Source organism: Squalius cephalus, assembly GCF_949319135.1.
Source record: "Squalius cephalus genome assembly, chromosome: 8".
Taxonomy (NCBI): domain Eukaryota; kingdom Metazoa; phylum Chordata; class Actinopteri; order Cypriniformes; family Leuciscidae; genus Squalius; species Squalius cephalus.
This window is the reverse complement of record NC_137129.1, coordinates 1,352,267-1,375,837: the sequence shown is the minus strand read 5'-3', so window position 1 is coordinate 1,375,837 and position 23,571 is coordinate 1,352,267. Positions and strand designations below refer to the sequence as shown.

The following is a 23,571-nucleotide window of genomic DNA, read 5'->3' as shown; positions in this document are numbered from 1 at the left end:
TAATCCGTTCTACCACCTCAAATTCAAAACGAAACATGATATCACTGAATACCAGCGCGCGCGTATTATTCTCATTCAAATATATCTTAGTGGTGTAACGTTAACACATAATCTCTGTCTATGCCCGATTTTAAGAATCGTTGGTGTGTTTCTTTTTAACTGAAAAGACATCAGTTAGACAATATTATCACTTTAAATTTGGGGTTTCATAAGCTCAAAGCTATAATAAACATTAGACCTACTTAAGTCTCTGCAGCTATAGTGTACTTAAATTTTATTTATCTGCAAAATTATGTTGTATACTTACAGTTTTGCACAATATATGTTCTCAAAACTACATATAGGCCTACCCTTTAAAAAAAATACATTTAGCAGTTGTTTAGCAGGGTCTGTGTAACCTGTTCTGAAATGGTTTTATTATAATATACTGTATATCGTTATCGCAAGAGGCTGCAATGTATATCACAATATAGATTTTAGGCCATAGGCCTATCGCCCATCCCTAATTGATAGTAGTTGATAATAACATAGGCCTACCTAATGTTGCCTATGGACGGTAACAGTACAGTAGTAACCTTCACAGTCTATGAGTAGAACAGCTTTCTCAAGCAGTTTGTGATGCATTTTGGAAACAGGAGATGAGCCCCTGGTCTAATGCGCCACCTGGCTTGAGAAACCCGTTCACAAAGACTTACTTTTATAGTCATTATTTGGGTAGCACACATATTCTGAATGCCTTCGGCAGAATTCAAATGAGCCATTTTAATCTAGATTAATCTAGATTAATTTCAAAATTAATCTAGATTAATCTAGATTAAAAAAATTAATCTATGCCCACCTCTAATATATATATATATATATATATATATATATATATATAATGAATGAATGAATGAATGAATGATGTATAACATAACTATATTTCATGTCAATTAATGATGTTTTATAATTTTGTTGCTAACACTTTGAAACACCTTGTGAAACTTTTAATTGGGTTTATATAATCCCTCTATATTTGTGGTCCATCTTGCAACTGATCATGCTCGAGTCACACAGACTTCAACATTCAGCATGCAAAACACAACAATGGTAAAAATTATATTTTATTTAAATTAAACTATCAAGTATTCTCTACAGTTCTTTTTTAGTTACTAAAACTCTTGTGTAAGTGAAATATACTAACTAACTAAGCATTTGTCAGTACCACATACTATTCCTATTTCACTTGTTTTTTTAAGAAAATCAGTTTGCATTTTTTTTTCTAACTACAGTGCTCCTTTTATTGCTCACCTGCAAACACCTCGACTTCACACAGATGGAGATATTCATTGTGCCCAGGTATAAAAATGTTGACATATCGCCCATTAATAGGCTTAAACTGAAACGTTTTAGTGACTCCAGCTGGGATAGACTCAACAGTCGCAGCCCTGTGAAGACACACAGAGAAATAGAGAGGGGCGAATCAAAACTGCATGAAGCATATCAAATATACTTATGTCAAAGGCAAGTTTTTATATTAAAACGATTTACTCAAAGTAATTTTATATTATTCAGTCATTTTCTAACCATTAGAGTAAGTATTAAGAGAGAGACAATACTTACAGCTCATTATTGTTGCCATTATTTCTCAGGCTGTTGCCGATACAGATCTGAGCTCCATTTATCTTCCATGCACAACAATCTCCACGATTAGTGATGCTAACCCTGGTTACCTCGTAGGCTTCCCCCAAGTCAACTCTCCACCAGGGGTCCCTGTCCGCATTAGTGTGACTGCATGACCCATGACCGTAATTTGAATCCCTGTTGCCATCGACAGCCCTTTGAGCTTCTGCTGGACCGAATGTGGAAGACTGGACAGCTGTGGCTCCAAGAGCAAGATTCCCTGTTTAACATAAAATAATAAACAATAACTTTTCTTCTTTTACTTTACAGTTAGAGGAAACAGGCAATGACTGTATACAGTGTTGTAGTCGAGTCACCAACTGTCGAGTCCGAGTCGAGTCTCGAGTCCCAGTGTTCGAGTCCAAGTCCAAGTCCGAGTCACCAAAGAAGAGTCCGAGTCGAGTCCAAGTCGAGTCACCATTACCTGAGTTCGAGTCCAAGTCGAGTCTCGAGTCCCGTGTTCGAGTCCGAGTCGAGTCTCGAGCCCCCAGTGCCTACATGTCTCCACTCTGGCACCTTTAAAGAGCTGATCAAATTTATAAAAGAGGTTCTACATTAAACAAAAATGACACCACTGTCACGATTGCAAAGAGAGTTTATTTACTGATTTGACATATACACTTTGCAACACGCTTTACAACTTTACGATGCCATCAAAAGCATGTATTTCATGTATCTCACATATTGAGAGACCCCTAGCGTAGAAAATTTACAAATTGCATCTTTAATCATGCTGCATTATCATGTTGCATTTTAAAAGCATCAGATTTGAAAGCATGGTACTACTCAACCTTGCACGGTGAGGCCTCATCAAAATGCCTCCATGGCTAAATACCCTTTCAATGGGTGCACTGGTGGCAGGAATACAGAATACCTGTGTGGCAAGCTGATAGAGTGCAGGGAACTTGGCTTTGTGTTGCTGCCAAAACCCAAAGCATGGGACTGAGTCCTGCTCGGCGATCAAGTCAAGATATGCAGTCAACTGAGCATGGACAGATGGCTTGTTGTTAGTGGAGGAGGGAGTCTTCCGATAGTGTGAGAACATTTTCAGCTTCTTCTGAGGGGCCTCAGGAGGAGATGCTGGAGCATCACCTACCCCTGGCCCAGTTGCAGCGGCTAATGATGATGTTGACTGTTGTTTCTCGCCTTCTGCTTTGATATACTCTGAAACAAGAGGTGGCAGGAGAGATATGTTATAAATATGTTATTAAATGGGCTTACATATTGAATGTGGACGTAAAACTCATAGAGGTAAACATGAAAAAACATTTCTCACCTTTTGACTCTTTAGTTCCCCTTTAATGCTATTGTCCAGCTGCACATCATGTTCTAGCCACTGGAAACCAAATGCTGGGTCCAACACAGATGCTACAAAGTAGGCAATGGTGAAAGGAAATTTGGTGGGACCTCTTCCTTCATCTGGCTCACATCCCGGCATCATCACTGCACTGAAGATCTCTGTGAACCTTGCTTTTATGGAGTTCTCCAGAGCTCTCACCAGAGGCCCACAGTATCTGACTCTTCCTCTTATTTCCTGCAGATGACTGTGCAGAGTGAGGACACAGGGCACAACAACACTGACAGTGACAGTTTTCTCTCCCTGAGTCAGGTTGGTTGCCTCTAAGAATGGATCGAGAACTTCAATCAGTTCTTTAAGCTGAGCATATTCTCGCTGTGATAGGATTAGACTTTTGTGCCCCTCTAAGTCCAACACATATGCTAGCTTTTGTATGTCAAAATTCACATATGCCTTTATTTGCTTCAAAGTGGAATTCCATCGCGTAGCATTTGCTGTTGGAATTGTTGCATCACCGAAGTATGCTTCAAAGCAGTCTTTAAATGAGGTGCCACTGTGGAGGAGGTTGGCTGCACGGGACAGCTTGGCTAGGGTGCCTGACAGCCCACTGGCTTCTTTCAAACCATCTTTTATGACCAACTGCAGTGAATGTGTGAAGCACGACAGTCTCTGCATCTTACAGTTCTCATCCAAAGTGGCATTGACTGCCTCTTGATCTTCTGGAGTCAGGTCTTGCCAGATTTCATCCTCCGGCTCCATGAATGTCCTGGGATCATGAACTTCTGCAGCCTCATCCTCGTCTGACAGAAATCGGGCCTGGAATGCCTTCCTCATGTTGGACGCATTGTCAGTGATGACAAAGTTGATCTTATTCTTAATCAGATACTCTTCAGCACAGCATTCAAATATCATTGCAATCTTTTCTCCGATGTGTTTGCCATGAACTCTTTCGCAGGTAAGAAGATATGACTGAAGGCTGAGTACATGGTTTACCTCAGTCACTGTGTGTGCTGTCACTTCAAGGAATGACCGCATCTTGCGATCACTCCAAATGTCTGTAGTAACAGCAACACTTGATGCTTCTGCCAGCTGGCTCTTTATCCATTCCTTCTGAACTTTTACCATTCCAGGAATGGTAACAGAGGAGATAGTGGATCTTGCTATAGGCCTATACTGAGGGTCCAGGACATGAAGGAAGTGCCTGAAATCCTCATTGTCAACTATGGAGAGAGGCAAGCAACAGCTAATGATGAGATCTTTTACAAGGGCATCACTTATAGCCTTTTGACGTGGATGTTTGGTTTCGTAGATCCCTTGGTGTCCAGCATGGAAAAATGATGTAATGGCACTCTGACCTGAAGCAGCTGGTGTCAAATGTGATGCAACGGAGGCACAGTATTGTTGGTACCTAGTGGGAGAAATTATATACATTTAAGCCAAATCAAGCAACATTTTTCAGGCACACTTTCTTGCAGCTAGAAATGTGTATAATATCACTAGAATAGTCTTTTTTTTTTTTTTTAGAATTGTCTGATCACTAGAACCTTAGTTCAAATCATTGTCAACTAGCTGTGGCACGATTATATTTATTTAATTGTTTAAATACATTTTTGGATGATCAGTCAACTGAGTTCCAGGGCTGAGCAATTTTTTTATAAGTAACATTAACACTGTATTACAGAAATAAACTCAGCAAAAAAAGAAACGTCCATTTTTCAGGACACTGTATTTTAAAGATATTTTTGTAAAAATTAAAATAACTTTAGAGATTTTCATTGTAAAGGGATTAAACAATGTTGCGGTGTCCAACTGAGTGTGGCTGTGAGGAAAAAGCGAGAGAAAAAGATTGACGATGTAAAACAATTTAACAGTTAACAATAAAACGACAAGCTTCTTCTAGGGTTGGTTTCTTCCTGAATTCATCAGTTTCTCCCGAAATACATGAAAGTAAGTGGTCATTGTGTATTTTACAAACTATAAATGTATTGTTTTGCTATAAATTATATGTAGGCTATTTATTACATGGCTTGGCTGAATTCCAATGTAGAATGCCTTATTTCTTGTTCTTGTTATTTCTTGATAACAGACCGCTGCGAGGTATAACACAACGTTGCCATGAAAAACAGAGCGTTGCTATGGACGCGGAACGGACTATTTTCTTTAGCGGAAGGAATACATTACAATCGTCTTTGGCTCAGCGCGCACAAAAGAAAGCACAGTTTGAATCTAGCAGTTATGTCACGTCACTGTACATTCGCTCCTTAGTGGTCAGCTCAGCTGCTGCAAAGCATGCTAAAATCGAAATTGCTGATGATGTAGAGGAACTTATCTAATGTTAAATGTGTTACGTTATTCCACCCCCCCCACCATCCCCCCCACCATCCCCCCCATCCCGATGTCATCGTCCATCACGATGTTTGCAAGTTAGACATCGTCGACGTCTGATGCCAAATAGGCAGACATCGCCCAACCCTAGCTACCTCTGTTTATTATCATATATGCATTAGTCAATAATAGTTTTTGTGGAGAAAACCAATGGAAAGCATATTACTTACTTTTCTGGGTGCATCCGTGACAGATGTCTGTTAAAGTTTGAAGTTGTCCCAGTCTTTTCCTCAATTGTGCGATTACACACACAACATTTAGCGCTGCTCTTTCCAGCATTAGATGCAAAATCCGTGTAGGCGAACTTCACGATCCGGGGCACATCTTTCTGCATTTTCCAAATGTCAACATTTAGCCCGCGAATAATGCACGAGAATGCAGCGTAAAGTGAGTGACGTCAGTGAGTGTGTTGTCAAGCAAGGAGAGCGAGCGGTAGCAGTGTCTGTGAGGGGAAAAATAGATCACGGCCGGTCTTGTCCGATTTTATATATCCTCGAGTCCGAGTCCAAGTACGAGTCATCAGTCCGCGAGTCCAAGTCGAGTCATGAGTCCAGTGAATGGAGTCTCGAGTCGGACTCGATTCCAGAGAATAAGGACTCGAGTCGGACTCGAGTCCGAGTCCAGGACTCGAGTACTCCATCACTGACTGTATAACATCAGATTGATCAGAGATGCATCAGAAGAAGGGAGGCAGATGGCATAAAACATAGTACATTACAGTATGTATGCCATGTAAAGAGATTACCATGGTAGAGACTGCCACATTACTGTAACTCACCCTTCATCTGTAAAGGTCAACTACAGAAGAGATTCAGTCATATGACACAGTGAAAACATTTACTGTATTGCCAGCAAACTGTTCTAGCACAAAACCTCATGGCAGTTTCATAACTTCATCACACCTTTTGATAACACACTAGATAGATACTATAACAAACAATATGGATTCAGTTTCATAAATTATGTAATGTAAGTGTATTTTCTAATGTGGCAACTGTAGCCTGTATTACTGTAATTATTTCACCAACAAGGGTGAATTGAAACATGTATCTTGCATTGTTTGGCGTTGAATTAATTGATTGTTAAAAGTACTATGTACTACCGCACTGATGCGAGATCAGCAGACTTCTTCCCGACAGTGGCGTTACGTCATGAAAATGCGGACTCAGAGGAAGACCGCGAGTGCTTAGGGTGCCATTTGGGACAGAGCCACACTCTGAGCCCTGTTCTCTCCACTCCTGCAGATACCACCAACGTCCCTAACCTTGTTCAGGACTCTGCTCATTAACCCTCAAGTCTGTTTGTTCCCTGCCTTTGTGTTCAGTCTTGAGCCTATGTACTCTGTGCTTCAGTGCTCTGTGATCAGTTCTCAAGTTAAGTTTGTTCTTTATTGTACCTTTTGACCCTTGTGTCTATTTTGTTTCACTGTTTTATGGAAGCTCGGCTTTCCTTATTTGTACTTTGTATTTTTTCTTCAAGTAAAGATTATATTTTTGGAAAGAAACACAGGCATCCTAGCTAACTGCTCTTCTGCTCTTGGGTTCAGTTGTTGGGGAGTTAGCTCAGTAGTAAACACCTTGCACTTGAGCACTGCAGACCCAGGTTCGATTCCCGTCTAAGGCAGACACGTTATAATACTTGTGGTGGGGCACGGAAGGAATCTATGAATCGACAGCTAGCGACTACGCCACCCTGGAATCTTGCCAGGGACAATTAAATTTCTTGTTAAAGCAACACAGGTCAGTTCACAGTAAATCGGCAGGAGACGTGGATACAAAAGTATACATTTTATTAAAGATAGGAGACTTTATATGGACACAACAAACCGTCAATAACATTTAAGGTAGACAACAGTGACACCATTTAATATGACACCCAAAGAGCGACCTGAGTAGTCGGCGACATCTCACTTCGAGAAAAAGGAGCAGAGGCGTGACAGCAGGGGCTAAAGGGCCCAATAAGGCCTCCTCAGTAAGTCACTTTTCCCGTACCCCTGTGCATCAACTCTCACGCACACGTACACACACACACACACCACTCAAGACACAGCACTCGTGAGGAGAAGACCACCACCAGCAATCCACCCCTGCCTTAAGCACTCCGCTCCTGTAACAGAATTAGGTTATCACACACACTCAGAATTATCACGGTAGAAAATCACTCCATGAAAGACAAGACAAATTGGGGTAGAGAATCTCACCGCTCACGGTTAACCCCCTCCAAATCAAAAAGTTTACAAACACGGATCACAAAATTATTAATACAAAAAAAAAAAGAAAATTAAAGTTCACTTATTGCCACACAAAACACACGAATAACCAAGATTAAAGAATTCACAGTTACCAGGACTCACATTAACTGGATTGAAAACAACAAAATTAACCTCCTTAAACCATACAAAATGTAAATGTAATACAATAACACAAACCTCACATTAACAATGTTTACAGTCAAACACACTAGATACTAAAGAAAATATAAAGCAGAACACACGCACACACGCACACACACGCAAATTTAATCAAAACACAACCACAAAGCAACAGCGCCTTCGGACTGTAGTCCCACGCAGCCACAGCACGGTAGCTAATCGATCATGCAGACCCGATCAATCTGTACTGAATACATCTATAAAATTACAAGTTAAATAATCAGATTAACTCCACAAGTTAACGACTAGCAACTGTTATTAAAAAAATAAATTTCTCTCTACAAAGGATTACCACTCGCCATATAACGCGTTAGAAGCACATACCTTATGGGTGCGATCTCCCCAACAAATCAGTCAGACACAACACATATGCTTGGAAGCTGATGGCTCGTCCAGTCTGTCGGGAGGACAACGTGCGCGCCGGCGGTACTAACGTACTGAATTGTAAACACCCGTACTGGCCGTTCTGGAATTGGCCTCACTCAAACCTTTGCACACAAACAAGGGTGCCACTACAATACAAGTGGATATTAGAGAAAACACAATCATGGCTTTCACCTACCCGAAGTAGGACAACCTCGCCTCAATGCCAGCCGCAGGGCTTCATATGCCACCCTAAAAATAGGCTAACGTTAGCCACGGTGTGCTATTAACAACTCAGCCAACATCCCCAAACATACCTGAAAGGCGACTGAAGGAACGACCCGGAAGAAAGGGGCGGTGACTCGTGACGCTACACACTCTAGCCCGCCCATTTATATACGCTCTACTACAGCCATTGATAGGACAAAACTTAATGAGTAGCCTAACCAACCACATGCAGGCAGAACTTCATTGGACCTGCCACATACTGTTGTGTTTCGGTGATTAAACCAAATGTTTTCATTACATATTACAATAATCTTGTGTTTGAAACAATGATTATGTGGACTGAAATGTGTATAACTGTAATGAAAGCATGAGATTAGGTTTTGAAAGAATGACTAGCTGTGTTACAAGTGAGATCAGTTTGGATTTTTGTTATTTTTGTGAGTTTTGTGAAATTAGTGCCAAAGCGAATAAAAAAAAAACTGTAATGTGCTAAAGTATAATCCCAATAAAAAGGGCAAAATAATTATATTTGAAATCCAAATGATTATTACACGGCTCTCTGGAATACTTGATTCTGATTGGTCAGTCGTGACATTCCGAGGTCTGATATTCCCAGATAATGACATCATCAACAGCAACGCTGGATAACACACAGCTTATCCGGGTTTCTAGAGCCGGCCTTTCCTAAATGTTTCTTATATCACACTGTGGACCCGCTCTCTCTCGTTTCATACAAACACAACTGGTGCCAGTTGAGTCTCTGTTATAGTTATTGATTGTATTCAGATATTTAGATTATATTGAAGTATGTTTAGTATTAAGAGTACAGTAGTGTTTGTCTCGTTGCCAGAATGACTGTTTTTGTACACTGTAATGGATTCTAAGATAATAAACAGGCAAGAATTTAAAACTGTTTCATCAAGTCAATATATCCATGTAATTATTAATTTGTTGTACATGACTGTACATTACCCCTTAAATGTTTGTCTTGTTTGAACTAGTTTGTTTGTCTTGGTGGGAATATTGTTTTCCTCACGGAAGCTTTGCATTTATTTAAGTGAGCTAATATATTATTTCAACTCAAATTAATATTTGTGTCCAAATGTATTTATTTGTGGTTAGTAGCCATGTACTAAGACGGGGTCCTGATATTGGTTATCAAATGTTTAGTAAGAATATTGCATTATATTATGTGTTACTGACAACATTGAAAGTAATGAAAAACACTCACTTGGAAAACAGTTGTACGTTGATGTGTACATTTCTGTTAATAAAATAATAACAGTTATACACACATTAATAAGAACTTAATCAAATTATATCACAGATTCTTCTCTCACTGTCCCTTACCTGCGAACACCTCGACTTCACACAGATGGAGATATTCATTGTGCCCAGGTATAAAAATGTTGACATATCGGCCATTAATAGGCTGAAACATAAATGTTTTAGTGACTCCAGCTGGGATGGACACAACAGTTTCAACCCTGTGAAGACACACAGAGAAATAGAGAGGGGCGAATTAAAATGGCATGATTCATGCTAAATATACTTCTGTCAAAGGCAAGTTTTTATATTAAAAGGATTTATTCAAAGTAATTTTATATTATTCAGTCATTTTCTAACCATTAGTGTAAGTATTAAGAGAGAGACAATACTTACAGCTCATTATTGTTGCCATTATTTTCCAGGCTGTTGCCAATACGGATCTGAGCTCCATTTATCTTCCCTGCACAACAATCTCCACGATTAGTGATGCTAACCCTGGTTACCTTGTAGACTTTCCCCAAGTCAACTCTCCACCAGGGGTCTCTGTCCGCATTAGTATGACTGCATGACCCATGACCGTAATTTGAATCCCTGTTGCCATCGACAGCCCTTTGAGCTTCTGCTGCACCGTATGTGGAAGACTGGACAGCTGTGGCTCCAAGAGCAAGATTCCCTGTATAACATAAAAAAAATAAATTTCTTTTTTTTTTTACTTTTATGTGCTAAAGTAGAATCCCAATATAATGGGCAAAATTAAGGTATATAATACAAATGATTATTACACGACTCTCTGGAATACTTGAATCTGATTGGTCAGTCGTGACATTCCCAGGTCTGATATTCCCAGATAATGACCGTCATCAACAGCAACGCTGGATAACACACAGTAGAGTTCTCAACGGGTCGGGTCGGCCCGACAAACCCGACGGGAGCCGCGGGTTCGGGTCGAAAATATAAGCAAATGACTCGGGTCGGGTCAGACCTCGGGCTTAATCTTTTCTGCTCAGTGAAAAAAAACAAACAAATTATTAATCATCGCTGCTGTTCACCGTAAAGAAAGTCTGGCTGCTGCGTGCAACGTGCATCATGGAGAGGGGCGGGGGCAGACCTGATGCCGCTGCGTGCACGCCTTTAGCCTGGAGAAGAAGATGGAGTTGGTGAGAAGTAAACTTGCCGCAGGTGAATTCACCGTCGCTACTACAGGAGTGGGAAAATCAGAGGTCTGGAAAGTGTTTATTGTTTGTATTGTTAAAAGGCGTGAACATTAAAGGTTGATTTGAATTCCCGTCTGCTGGTCATGATAATACGTGTATGAAAAAAAACAAACAAAAAAACGGGTTCGGGCAGATAATTCATGTTGATGTGTCGGGTTACATCGGGTCCGGGCTTTAAAAGCCACAGGCCGGGTCGGGTCAGGTTGTAATTTTAAGGCCCGTTGAGAACTCTAACACACGGCTCATTCGGGTTTCTGGAGACGGCCTTTCTTTGATTTGATTCAAAATGTAATTTATAAAACATAAATCTCATAACATTTTTTATGCAATTGTAATTGCAGTGTAAATGCATTCATGGCTCCTCTGCATTATACTGTGAAAATAAAATCTAATGTCATTCACATCTGCAGTGCGAAGATGGATTTTGTTGATACAGATTTTATTTTACTGGTAACAGCGCTATAGTAGTGCTTTATCATTCTAACTGAATTGATCGATCAAAATTAAGGCCGTGACATACATGATGATTCATATATTTCATAAGGTTTAAAAAAAAAGCCCCTGGAAATCAATTTATAGCGGAAATATCACCTCTTTATGGGAAAGTTTGTTTCTATTGCTGTCAGCATTGTTTTTGGAGGATACATTAAAAATGCAGTTATCTTCTGTGTACGCATCTACAATACATGAGATGTGTGTCTCACTTCATTTCCTGTTTGGAATGGAATAACGAGAAATGAAAACCAGCTCGTTTATTCGTTTTTTAGTTTAGTTTAAAATACGAAAAATTAGATTTTGGCTCGATTTTTCATTTTTCGTTTGTGGTTTACAAATCGGTTTATGGGTTCGATATTTCATTTGCACATGTGGGCGGTGCTGAAACGGCCCTTTCATCTGATTGGTCAAAATGCTCCGCCTTCAGTAAGCGACGAGCTTTTCTTTCTGTCAGGCAGAATAAGAGTCAGTACGAGTGCGGCACTGACAAATGCACTTTAATAAAATAATGTCTGAAACCACCACTCACTGTTAACTACGCACAATATTTGAAGCAGAAATATGTTGCTGGTCACGTAATACGTACTCCTGCGACTTGCAAGCGACCCCAATAATGTGAGCCACAGTAGGCCTATATGACAGATTATTTTAGCATGATGTATTTCCCATTGATAAATACAGTGCAAATAGTTCCGTCTCTTTGGATAAAAGGGAAGTGGAAATAAAAAATCAATAATAGGCTGAATTGTATGGGCGGTTTGGACGACGACACACATGCATTATATAATTGCATTGCAAATAATGTGTGCTGGTCAACTAGTCTAAAATTAAGAAAACCCTAGAACACAGTAAAAAAAAAAAATTAAAAAAAGGATAAAAACATAGGAACATTGTGTACAGTTAAGATAGGCTAATTCATTTATTTTCCAATATCCATATATGATACTAAATACCACAGGGAAAAGGGCTTCTATTTGTGACGTGCTGTCTTTGCATTTGAACATTGCACATTTTAAACAGGACACGCATTAGCAGAATAAATGCCGCACTTTCTGCCGGTGGCTGCTCTGTCTGTGAGAGCATGCCTGTCTCTGTACTGCGGACGCGGCTAGCCCTCTCCAAAGATGGCGACGCCATCTCCACAGCTCCCTCTTCCTTTTACTGCTCTACTTCTGCCAAGGAAAAAAAAGCGCCGCAGCCAATGGCAGCCCGAGAGTATGGAAATAAGCGAGCCCACGCCGGCCACTTCCCTGCGTGCCTCGCTTTCTCCTGCTCAAACACCGTCATCAGACCTGTTCTCTCAGGCGGACCAGTGGCCCGTACATTTACGACTTGTTCTTGTTCTGGGGCAGTCGAGGACCGAACTCTTGACACACAGAGCTTCGATCCTCAGCCATTTGGAATGCCTGGGGCTCAAAATCTATTTATCCAAGAGCAAACTGAACCCCAGCCAGAGTGTAATCTTTCTGGGCACAGTTATCGACTCTACAACTATGAGAGCATGGAGAATCCCTGGCCCAGTTTCCCCCATTTCCATGACTCCCCAGGTCATCAAACAGGGGTCAGGGAGAGTGGATGCCAAATCCTCCTAGTGGCCCCCCTCTGGAAATCCAGGCCGTGGTTCCCAGAGCTGGTTCAGATGATGGACGAAGTCCCCTGGCCTGTCCCACTGAGGAAAGATCTCCTCACACAGGCGAATGGGACGATCTGGCACCCTCGCCCCGACTTATGGGCTCTACATGTGTGGCCCCTCAACTGGTACCCAGGGAGGCCCGGCCACCAGACGCTCGCATACGAGCCCTCAACCCCAGGCCTGGCTCCAGGGTGGGGCCCCGGCTGCGCCATACCGGGCGACGTCACGGTCCTCGATATAATTTTTCTCATAAAGGGCTTTTGAACCGCTCTTAGTCTGACCCGTCACCTAGGACCTGTTTGCCTTGGGAGATCCTACTAGGGGCATATTAGCCCCGGACAACATAGCTCCTAGGGTCATTCGGGTACTCAAACCCCTCCACCACCTTAAGGTGGCAGTTCAAGGAGGGGCAATTAGATCATAATAATCTAGCAAATTATAGACCCATTTCAAATCTTCCATTTATGTCTAAAATACTAGAAAAAGTTGTGTCCACTCAACTGGGCTCTTTCTTGCAAGAAAATGCTATCTATGAAAAGTTTCAGTCTGGATTCGGGCCGCATCATAGCACTGAAACTGCGCTCGTTAAAATCTACTTTTAGCTTCTGACCAAGGCTGTATCTCAATACTAGTTTTACTTGATCTAAGTGCTGCGTTCGATACTATAGATCACAAAAATTATGTTATTTAAGCCAGCGCAAATACCTGTGTTTACATCCTGTTTTTCGGTTGAAGTCCAAAGTAGTCGATTGCCGAGTTCACGCGCGTGATCATAGGTATTAAACCTATGCGCGTGAACTCGGCAATCGACTACTTTGGACTTCAACCGAAAAACAGGATGTAAACACAGGTATTTGCGCTGGCTTAAATAACATAATTTTTATACATATCGTGCACATCTACTGCAGTCAGATTCACTCGTGTTCACTCAGAAGGAATCACTCACATGACCTGTGCACTTGTAATGACACATCAAGGATGTTAAGAGGCTAAAAGCAGGTTTAGTACTTGCCCCATTGAAGTCAACAGGGTGCACATTTTAAAAATAGAATAACTCGGTGTAGGCAACACCGATTTTTGTTGTTGTTCTCTGTATTGACAGCACTCCAAATGTACAATAAAATGAGCTCAATGTTAAAATTGACCGGAGTTCTCCTTTAAACGACTACATATATACGTCTAATAGACAGGCAATATGGGTCTAGGCTAAAACAAGGCTGATTTTGGGCTGTCAGTGAAAATCTAATAGACGTCTAACCATAGCCCAAGAATAGACTAGTCATCAATTACACTACATATACATGTAATAGACAACAAAATGAGGCATAAGGATTCTTTTCACTCAAATATAACAGGTTCTCATGAATGAAAATCCATCCAAACTAATTGATTATAAAGGGATTTATTTAGAACAATTATATCAACAACTTAGACAACATTCAAACATAAAAATGAACAAATAAAATATTGGAAAATATGTAAAACAACTTAAAGATACTAAAAATTTTAAGAATTAATTGTTAGCTTTATATCCATAACCACCACCCCCTGCTCTCCCTGGTGCTTGTTTAAAATGACCAGAAATTGCATTTTTTTATTTCCCATTCAGTCACCGAAGGAAAGTTGGTCATCACTGTGTCTGCCAAATGAGAAAAAGAAAAAAATTATTGCTCAAGAAAAGCATTGATGACAATAATTTTGAACTAATTACAGTCATTCACTTTTGCTAGGATGCATACTAGAGCTGGCCAATATAGAGTTAACGGAATATAGATTGAGACTATATAATTTATATCAATATAGACAATAATTTATATCAATATTATTAATAAATGAATGCCTGCATAATGGTGATGCACTAATTATATATATATATATATATACACATACACATATACATACATACACATATACATAAATACATATATATATATATATATATATATATATATATATATATATATATATATATATATATACGGTTCAATTTCAGTACGGATTTTTAAACAAACAGAACTGTTCGTTTTACAATTTTTACTGCTGACCAAAAATTTTTTATTACAAATGTAGGCACGTCAAAAAGCGCGCTCATAATGTAAGAGAAATCATAACAAATCGTGACAACAATCGTGCTCTTTCAGGTAGTGACCATACCCACTGAGCAAGCGACGTCTGTGGAAGTACAAAACCGGTTGATATCAAGTCCGCCCGTCCAGGCCATGATCTGAACGTCCATTGACAGCCAGAATTAGTCGATTAATGACACTGAGTAATTATGTCCAATCCGGCCATAATATAAACGTCCACTGACAGCCAGAACTAGTTCAGAAAAGACGTTCATACTGGCTATAATCTGGACGTCCGTTGACATCCAGAAACAGTCCATAAATGACGTGAATAAAGATGTCCAATCCGGCCATAATCTAAACGTCCACTGACAGCCAGAACTAGTCCAGAAAAGACGTTCATACTGGCTATAATCTGGACGTCCGTTGACATCCAGAAACAGTCCATAAATGACGTGAATAAAGATGTCCAATCTGGCCATAATCTAAACGTCCACTGACAGCCAGAACTAGTTCAGAAAAGACGTTCATACTGGCTATAATCTGGACGTCCGTTGACATCCAGAAACAGTCCATAAATGACGTGAATAAAGATGTCCAATCCGGCCATAATATAAACGTCCACAGACAGCCAGAACTAGTTCAGAAAAGACGTTCATACTGGCTATAATCTGGACGTCCGTTGACATCCAGAAACAGTCCATAAATGACGTGAATAAAGATGTCCAATCCGGCCATAATCTAAACGTCCACAGACAGCCAGAACTAGTTCAGAAAAGACGTTCATTCTGACTATAATCTGGACGTCCGTTGACATCCAGAAACAGTCCATAAATGACGTGAATAAAGATGTCCAATCTGGCCATAATCTAAACGTCCACTGACAGCCAGAACTAGTTCAGAAAAGACGTTCATTCTGACTATAATCTGGACGTCCGTTGACATCCAGAAACAGTCCATAAATGACGTGAATAAAGATGTCCAATCCAGCCATAATCTAAACGTCCACTGACAGCCAGAACTAGTTCAGAAAAGACGTTCATTCTGACTATAATCTGGACGTCCGTTGACATCCAGAAACAGTCCATAAATGACGTGAATAAAGATGTCCAATCTGGCCATAATCTAAACGTCCACTGACAGCCAGAACTAGTTCAGAAAAGACGTTCATTCTGACTATAATCTGGACGTCCTTTGACATCCAGAAACAGTCCATAAATGACATGAATAAATATGTCCAATCTGGCCATAATCTAAACGTCCACAGACAGCCAGAACTAGTTCAGAAAAGACGTTCATACTGGCTATAATCTGGACGTCCTTTGACATCCAGAAACAGTCCATAAATGACATGAATAAATATGTCCAATCCGGCCATAATCTAAACGTCCACAGACAGCCAGAACTAGTTCAGAGAAGACGTTCATACTGGCTATAATCTGGACGTCCTTTGACATCCAGAAACAGTCCATAAATGACATGAATAAATATGTCCAATCCGGCCATAATCTAAACGTCCACAGACAGCCAGAACTAGTTCAGAAAAGACGTTCATACTGGCTATAATCTGGACGTCCTTTGACATCCAGAAACAGTCCATAAATGACGTGAATAAAGATGTCCAATCCGGCCATAATATAAACGTCCACTGACAGCCAGAACTAGTTCAGAACAAAATGACAAACAATATCTGTAAATTAATAAACTGACTGTTAATTTACGGACTATATCATTAACTGTTAAATTGATCTTGCTGGTCAGACACCAACAGGGTTCATGATGCACACATGATGCTTTTAAGTCCTCCTGGGAAGTTTGTATTCATGAGGTTTTACTATTTTACTATTTATGTTTTAAATTAATTTATGAAGCCACTGTAAAATGTATCATTACATGTTATATTGTAATACTATAATACTGTCATATTTTGTGCAGGCATTAGCTTACTTCATCGTAAATAGAAAAGCCTGACAATGTAACTGCTAAATACCAAAGTATTGTGGTATTACATATTTCTCACTGACACACTCATAACTCTTCAAGATCGGGCTAAAAGAAAATCCCAAGCTTCCTACTCATATTTTCATCATTGTGGCGGCGTTCATGTATGTTCAATTTGTAAATACGATATTTATGATACAGGTATGTTTTGAATGCATCAATAGCTCTAGTTTAGGGACAATCCATACAAACAATCTTTACTAAACAGACTGTCACAGTGAGAAGATTTTTGTCCTTTATTAATGCTAAAGGCCTAACCACTGCAGTTAACACCATGCTGTTAAATAAAAGTCTGTAGGCAAGTCTTAAGGTTAGGGTTAGGGTTAACCTAACCCTTAATTTCTAACCCAGACCCAGTTTCACAGACATGGTTTAGATAAAGCCAGGATTTGTCCTTAGTTCAATTTGGGTATTTAGTTATAGCTTTTAAAAATGTGCCTTAGAAAAAAAAAAAAAAAACATTACTGGCGTGCATCTTGAGACAAAACAATGGCACTGCCATAAGATATGTGTTACGGCCAGCTCGTTTCGGCCGAACATAAACGAAACAAGTACAAATGAATCGACTTGCAAGATTTTTATTATTACAAAAATTACAGGAACTTAACAGAACAAAGTCTAGGGTTCAACAAAAAGGGGAAAATCATAATCCAAATGGGGAAGAGAAAAGGTTGGTATGGGTTGTAAATAAATAAAGGCACGCCAAAAAGTGACTTCTCCAGAGGGCGTCAATCCCCTGGACGAAGTGAAGAAGAGTGGTGGAGGCCAAGGTTTTATCCTCTCCTTAATTAGGTGGAAGCAGGGAACAGGTGTGTGCGATCTCCTGCACTCTCAATGAAGAACAACGCCACCAGCAGGCGAGCAAGGGGAACACAGGGTCGTAACACCTCCCTCCTCAAAAAAGATTCGGCAACGAATCTAAAAACCAAAGGAAAGACAGTCAAGCACCACCCAAAATGGACACAATAAAAAGTTCTAGTGATCCAAAGAAACGTCTTCTACTCCTCTTCATTCTACAACACCTCTGGGCCCTAGAGATGCAAAGAAAGAGAAGAACAGGCAACGCAGAGATCACGATTTTACGCTCTAGAAAGTGTGTCAGCTATAATGTTGTCTTTTCCTCGAATATGTTTAATCTCAAGATGGAAAGGTTGTAAAATGAGACTCCATCGCATAAGTCGCTGGTTTCGATTCCTCATCCGATTCAAGAAGACTAAAGGATTATGATCCGTATAAATGATAATCGGTGCAGCAATTGACCCTAGATATACCTCGAAATGTTGTACGGCCAACACTAGGGCAAGAGCTTCTTTCTCAATGGTGGAATATACCTGTTGATGTCGATTAAATTTCTTAGAAAAGTAACTTACAGGATGTGGAACCTGGTTCGAATCCTCCTGCAAGAGAACAGCGCCCGCACCGCAAGCACTCGCATCAATTGCAAGACTAAAAGACTTTTCAAAATTTGGAGCTGTTAGAACAGGGGCACATGCCAACAAAGCCTTACAATTTTCGAAAGCCTGCTGACATGTCTCAGACCACCAAAAAGGCACTTTCGGACTCAATAAATCGGTGAGAGGTGAAACTACACTAGCGAAATTCTCGCAAAAACTGACGTGAATAATATCCCACCATGCCGAGAAACCGTCGCAATTCACGACGAGTGGTGGGAGCTGGAAAGTTACAAATGGCTTCAACCTTAGTCTCAATGGGCTTTACACAACCATTCCCCACTACCTTACCCAAATAGGTAACGGTTGCCTTCGCGAACTCAGACTTGGCGAGATTAACGATAAGATTAGCCTTTGCTAAACGAGAAAAGAGTTGTTTAATCTGGTTAAGATGTTCAGTCCAAGAGGAACTATACAGCACGACGTCATCAAGATATGCCTCACATCCTGACATTCCATACAGTATACGGTTTACGAGTCGCTGAAACGTCGCGGGTGCATTTCGAACTCCGAAAGGCATTACCGTATACTGCAGGAAGGCATCAGGCGTAACGAAGGCAGATAATTCCTTCGCGCGACTAGTCAAGGGCACCTGCCAATACCCCTTCAAGAGGTCGAATTTACTGACGTAACGGGCAGAGCCAACATGATCGACGCAGTCATCAACTCGAGGTAAAGGAAAACAGTCCGGCTTTGTCACGGAGTTAAGTTTTCGATAATCTGTGCAGAATCGATATGCGCCATCAGGTTTGTTTACCAAAACACAAGGGGAACTCCACGAACTGAAACTAGATTCAGCCAGATTATGAGCAAGCAGATAGTTCACCTCTTGTTTCAGCAAATCTCTTTTAAAAGGATTGACTCGATAGGCGTTCTGTTTAACTGGACTCGAGGTTCCTACGTCGATATCATGTTCGATGACAGAAGTGCGACCGGGAACGTCAAGGAAAAGAGAAGGAAATGACAACACCAACTCAGTGACATCACTCCTCTCTTTCTCTGTTAAATAAGAAAGATGAGAGAACAGGTTAAGAAGAATCTCAGAGTTTTTAAGTCGCCCGTCGACTTTTTCTCGAGAAAGAAAACTCTCATCCTCATCAGCATTCTCTAACGAATCCCCACTCGTGCTGCGAAAGAGAGGAGATGATTTTGAAAAAGAGTCACAAGAGTTTACCACATTAACAGTAACAGAACGAACAGGAGCTATATACAATTTCAACAGGTTACTGTGACAGACTTGTACTTTTTTCCTCCGGTCAGGAGTATTCAACAGATAATTATTATCGGAAAGACGTTTAGCTACACTGTAGGGGCCTGTAAATTTAGCCTGAAATGGGTTGGCAGGTAGAGGCAGCAAAGCCAATACTTGATCACCCACCTGAAACTCTCTCAGCTTAGCTTTTCTGTCAAAATGTTGTTGCATTTTTATTTGAGATTTACTCAACTTCTTTTTAGCGAGAGCTCGTGCCTCATACAGTCTACGCCGGAATCCACTCACATAATCTGAAATGTTTTCAGAAGGTTTAGACGTTCGCCACTCATCAGCTAACACAGCCGTAGGTCCTCGCACTACATGTCCGAACACTAATTCATTTGGGCTAAACCCAAGACTTTCTTGGATTACCTCACGTATCGCTAATAACATCCATGGCAGACCTTCTTCCCAATCCGCATCGAGTTCCACACAATATGACCTCAAAAGGGACTTCAGGGTTTGGTGAAACCTCTCAAGAACTCCTTGACTCTGCGGATGATAGGCACTAGAAATATTGTGGTTTACTCGAAGCTGACGCAGGGCTTTTGAGAACTGTTTTGACATGAAGTTCGAACCCTGATCGGATTGAATAACTTTGGGAATTCCAAAGGTCGACATGAAATTAGTGAGGGCCTTCAAGACAGATTTGGTAGTGATGGACCTCAACGGATAAGCAGAAGGATAACGAGTAGTCTGGCACATGACGGTTAGAAGGTATTGGTGACCAGTCTTAGACCGGGGCAAAGGACCAACACAGTCAACTATCAAATGCTCGAAAGGAGTGGAGACGACAGAAATAGGCTGCAACGGAGCAACAGGCACTTTTTGATTTGGCTTACCGGTGATCTGGCATGTATGACAAGATCGAATATGTTTTGCCACATCTCGTTTTACCTTAGGCCAATAGAACTGTCGCAAGACACGATCATATGTTTTACGAACTCCGGTATGACCAGCAAGTCCTTGATGAGCCAAATGCAACACAGAGTCTCTCACTGTAAAAGGAAGCACAATCTGAGTTTTAGGTTCCAGAGAAACATCTTTATGCAGGACCACTGTCCGACAAAGCAGACCATCCTCCAGAAAGTACGAAGAGGACAGAGGATCAGAACACTTCTTAGACCCTGCTGCAGAGAATAAAGGTTTAAGAGTGTCATCGCTCTGTTGAGCTCTAATTAAATCCTCTCGAGAGATCTGTAACAAAGAAGTCAGAGAACATTCATCAACATCGGAGAGATCAACATTGGTTTTCACAGGAGTGGATAGAACCTCAGATGTATCAGCAGATTCACTTTTCAGCACTGTTGAATCTTTCTGGTCAGAAGACAACGAAGGACAGGACTTCAGGTCTCTTTGCTCAAGACATTTAGACACATCAGATCCTGGCTTACCTGTATTAACAGTATAAAAGAAAGTGTCATGCAGTGGAACTTCAACTTGACCTTCAGATAATGGTTTTACCATGGATCGAGTAACTGCACAGGCTGGAAATAAACCAGGAAATTCTCTACCGTTTTCAACATCAGATTTCCTAGGTATAGATGCAACTATGGGCGGAGCTGCAACACCACTCCGTCCCCAAACATTCCCACCAGCTAAATCATTTCCCAGAATAAATGTAATCCCTGGGACTGGAAGTGCAGAACGAACACCAACTACTACATCCCCAGATACAATGGCAGAGGAAAGATGGATTCGATGCAAAGGCACTTCAACAAACCCCATCTCAAAACCTCGCACTAATACATGAGTTCCAGTAGCGGTTTCAGAAGTCAAAGGCAAAATTCCTTCTAAAAGAAACGACTGCGCGGCTCCTGTATCTCGAAGAAGACGTACTGGCACCGTTTCGTTTGAACCAGGCAATGACACATTTCCCTCAGTGATAAAAGGTGTATAATCAACAGAAGAAGTTATACACTGATCAACAGATTTATCACTAGCACCAGATAAATGACAATCTTTCTCATCACGAGTATCAACAGTGAATGGTGAAGTAGAAACTAAAGCAACAGGTTTCGACAATCTCTCTTTCTTCTTGAGAATTAGACAGTCAGATATTTTATGACCAGGCTTTTTACAATAAAAGCAAACCATGTCTCGTGAGAGTGCAGGTTTACTAGAATGTTCAGTCACTGTCGCCCTAATATTCCTACTCATCACAGGAGACTTTGTCTTCGTTTGAAAGAAAAACTGATTTACTCATGTCGCTGGTTTTAAGACTGACTGAACTGAATGACCCACGATGGGTTAACACAAACTCATCAGCCATAATAGCAGCTTCCGAAAGTGTATCAACCTTGTGTTCAGTGAGATACATAGCTACAACATGAGGAACACAATGTTTAAACTCCTCTAAGAGCACTAACTCTCTTAACTGTTCTTTAGTTGTAACTTTCATTGAAGTGCACCAACAATCAAATAAATTCTCTTTTTCTCTTGCGAATTCTACATGAGTACATTCGTCAGTTTTACTCAAATTTCTAAATTTTTGACGATATGCCTCAGGCACGAGTTCATATGCATGTAACACAGCAGATTTCACAACATCATACTCACCACTCTGTTCCAGTGAGAGTGCAGAATAAACTTCCTGTGCTTTACCTGTGAACACACACTGTAACAACAAAGTCCAAAAGCTTTTCGGCCATTTCATGGACAAAGCAACACGTTCAAAGTGATAGAAATATTTATCCACTTCCTTTTCAGAAAATGGCGGCACTAATCTCATATTTCTGTGAACGTCAAACACAGGTTCACCTGCATTCGCACGCGGTTGTGGAACAGGATATGCTTGTGAAACTTCAGCTGTCTTTGCTGCTAATTCTAACTCCAACTTTTTAATCTGAAACGCTCTCTCATCACGTTCCCTCTCTAACTCAAACTCCATTCTTCGCATAGCTAACTGATAATCTCTTTCTACCGCTCGCTCTTTCATAGCGCGATCGTCACGTTCAGCACGAATTTTCGCGGCATCTAAACACAATTGCTTTTCTTGCAAAGACAATTCTGGAAATTTTGTCTCACTTTCACTATAAACATCAGCAGGAGTAGACACAAACGATTCACTCGGAGTGATTAACTCAGTGCTTACCTCAATAACTCCTCTATCAACAAGTGATCGCTTCAAAGTAGTCACGATAGTTTCCTTCAGCCTTTTCTCTTGAGAAGTAAGATCGACACTGAAGCGTTCGGCGATTTGCACTAACTGCTCCTTTGTACAACTCTCAAGCAAAGCTTCTGACGGACACGCAAAGAAATCTTCGACCACCGAAGACATTTTGTTCGTATGTATATACGCACAACAACACAAACGAAACTACTAATTTAGCTAACACACGTGAGACGCTATTTACACGAAATACAACTCCCATAAGCCACTACTTCAAAAAAACTACGTCACAGTTTTACGCAACCTATGCTCATTCACAAAAACTTCCGAAGACTTCCCACAAGTCAACACACAGTGCAAGCGCGAGAATAAACCGCACTATACACACGAACATAATGACTTACCTTTACTTATTTTTGTTGAATGGATTTACCGTTTACAAAATGAGAAAACTCCAGCTCCTAACTCAGAAAACACTAACTAAATCCTACCTGGTCTTCAGAGATGTACCGGGCTCGGGGCGACATTAAACGCTAAGCTCCGCGACAATCAGTCAGACTGAAAGTCCGGAAGCGTACCCCTAACAGAGAGTGAATCTCCACCCAGGATAACCTCCGAAAACAAGAAAGGCAAAATAACAAAACAAAACAACAAACAGTGCTCCGTCGGAAAGATTGTATTCACAATCCAGCTGGAAACACTCTAACTAACC

The 23,571-nt window shown here is 40.7% G+C and overlaps 2 protein-coding genes across 6 annotated transcripts in view; both read right to left on the bottom strand.

Moving 5' to 3' along the window:
- The window catches only part of LOC307162669 (fucolectin-1-like), a 380,376-nt gene that overhangs the window by 343,330 nt on the left and 13,475 nt on the right, over window positions 1-23,571 (bottom strand). The window lies entirely within an intron of this gene.
- Window positions 1-23,571, bottom strand: part of LOC307162660 (fucolectin-1-like) — a 38,444-nt gene that overhangs the window by 1,459 nt on the left and 13,414 nt on the right. Inside the window, exons 1-6 of one of the 5 annotated variants that reach the window (XR_013821963.1) lie at window positions 5,515-5,666; window positions 2,939-4,367; window positions 2,537-2,826; window positions 2,087-2,188; window positions 1,603-1,882; window positions 1,291-1,427 (exon numbers count right to left, since the gene is read on the bottom strand). Coding sequence is in view for 1 of the 5 variants with exons in the window: in XM_079878132.1 (XP_079734258.1) it covers window positions 1,291-1,427; window positions 1,603-1,882; window positions 9,598-9,630; window positions 9,717-9,853; window positions 10,029-10,308 (867 nt within the window). In the remaining 4 variants the exon portion in view is untranslated. Of the gene's footprint in view, window positions 1-1,290; window positions 1,428-1,602; window positions 1,883-2,086; window positions 2,827-2,938; window positions 9,533-9,597; window positions 9,631-9,716; window positions 9,854-10,028; window positions 10,309-23,571 lie in introns of those variants that run through there. The other 4 variants (XR_013821961.1, XR_013821962.1, XM_079878132.1 and 1 more) reach the window with 4 other exon arrangements.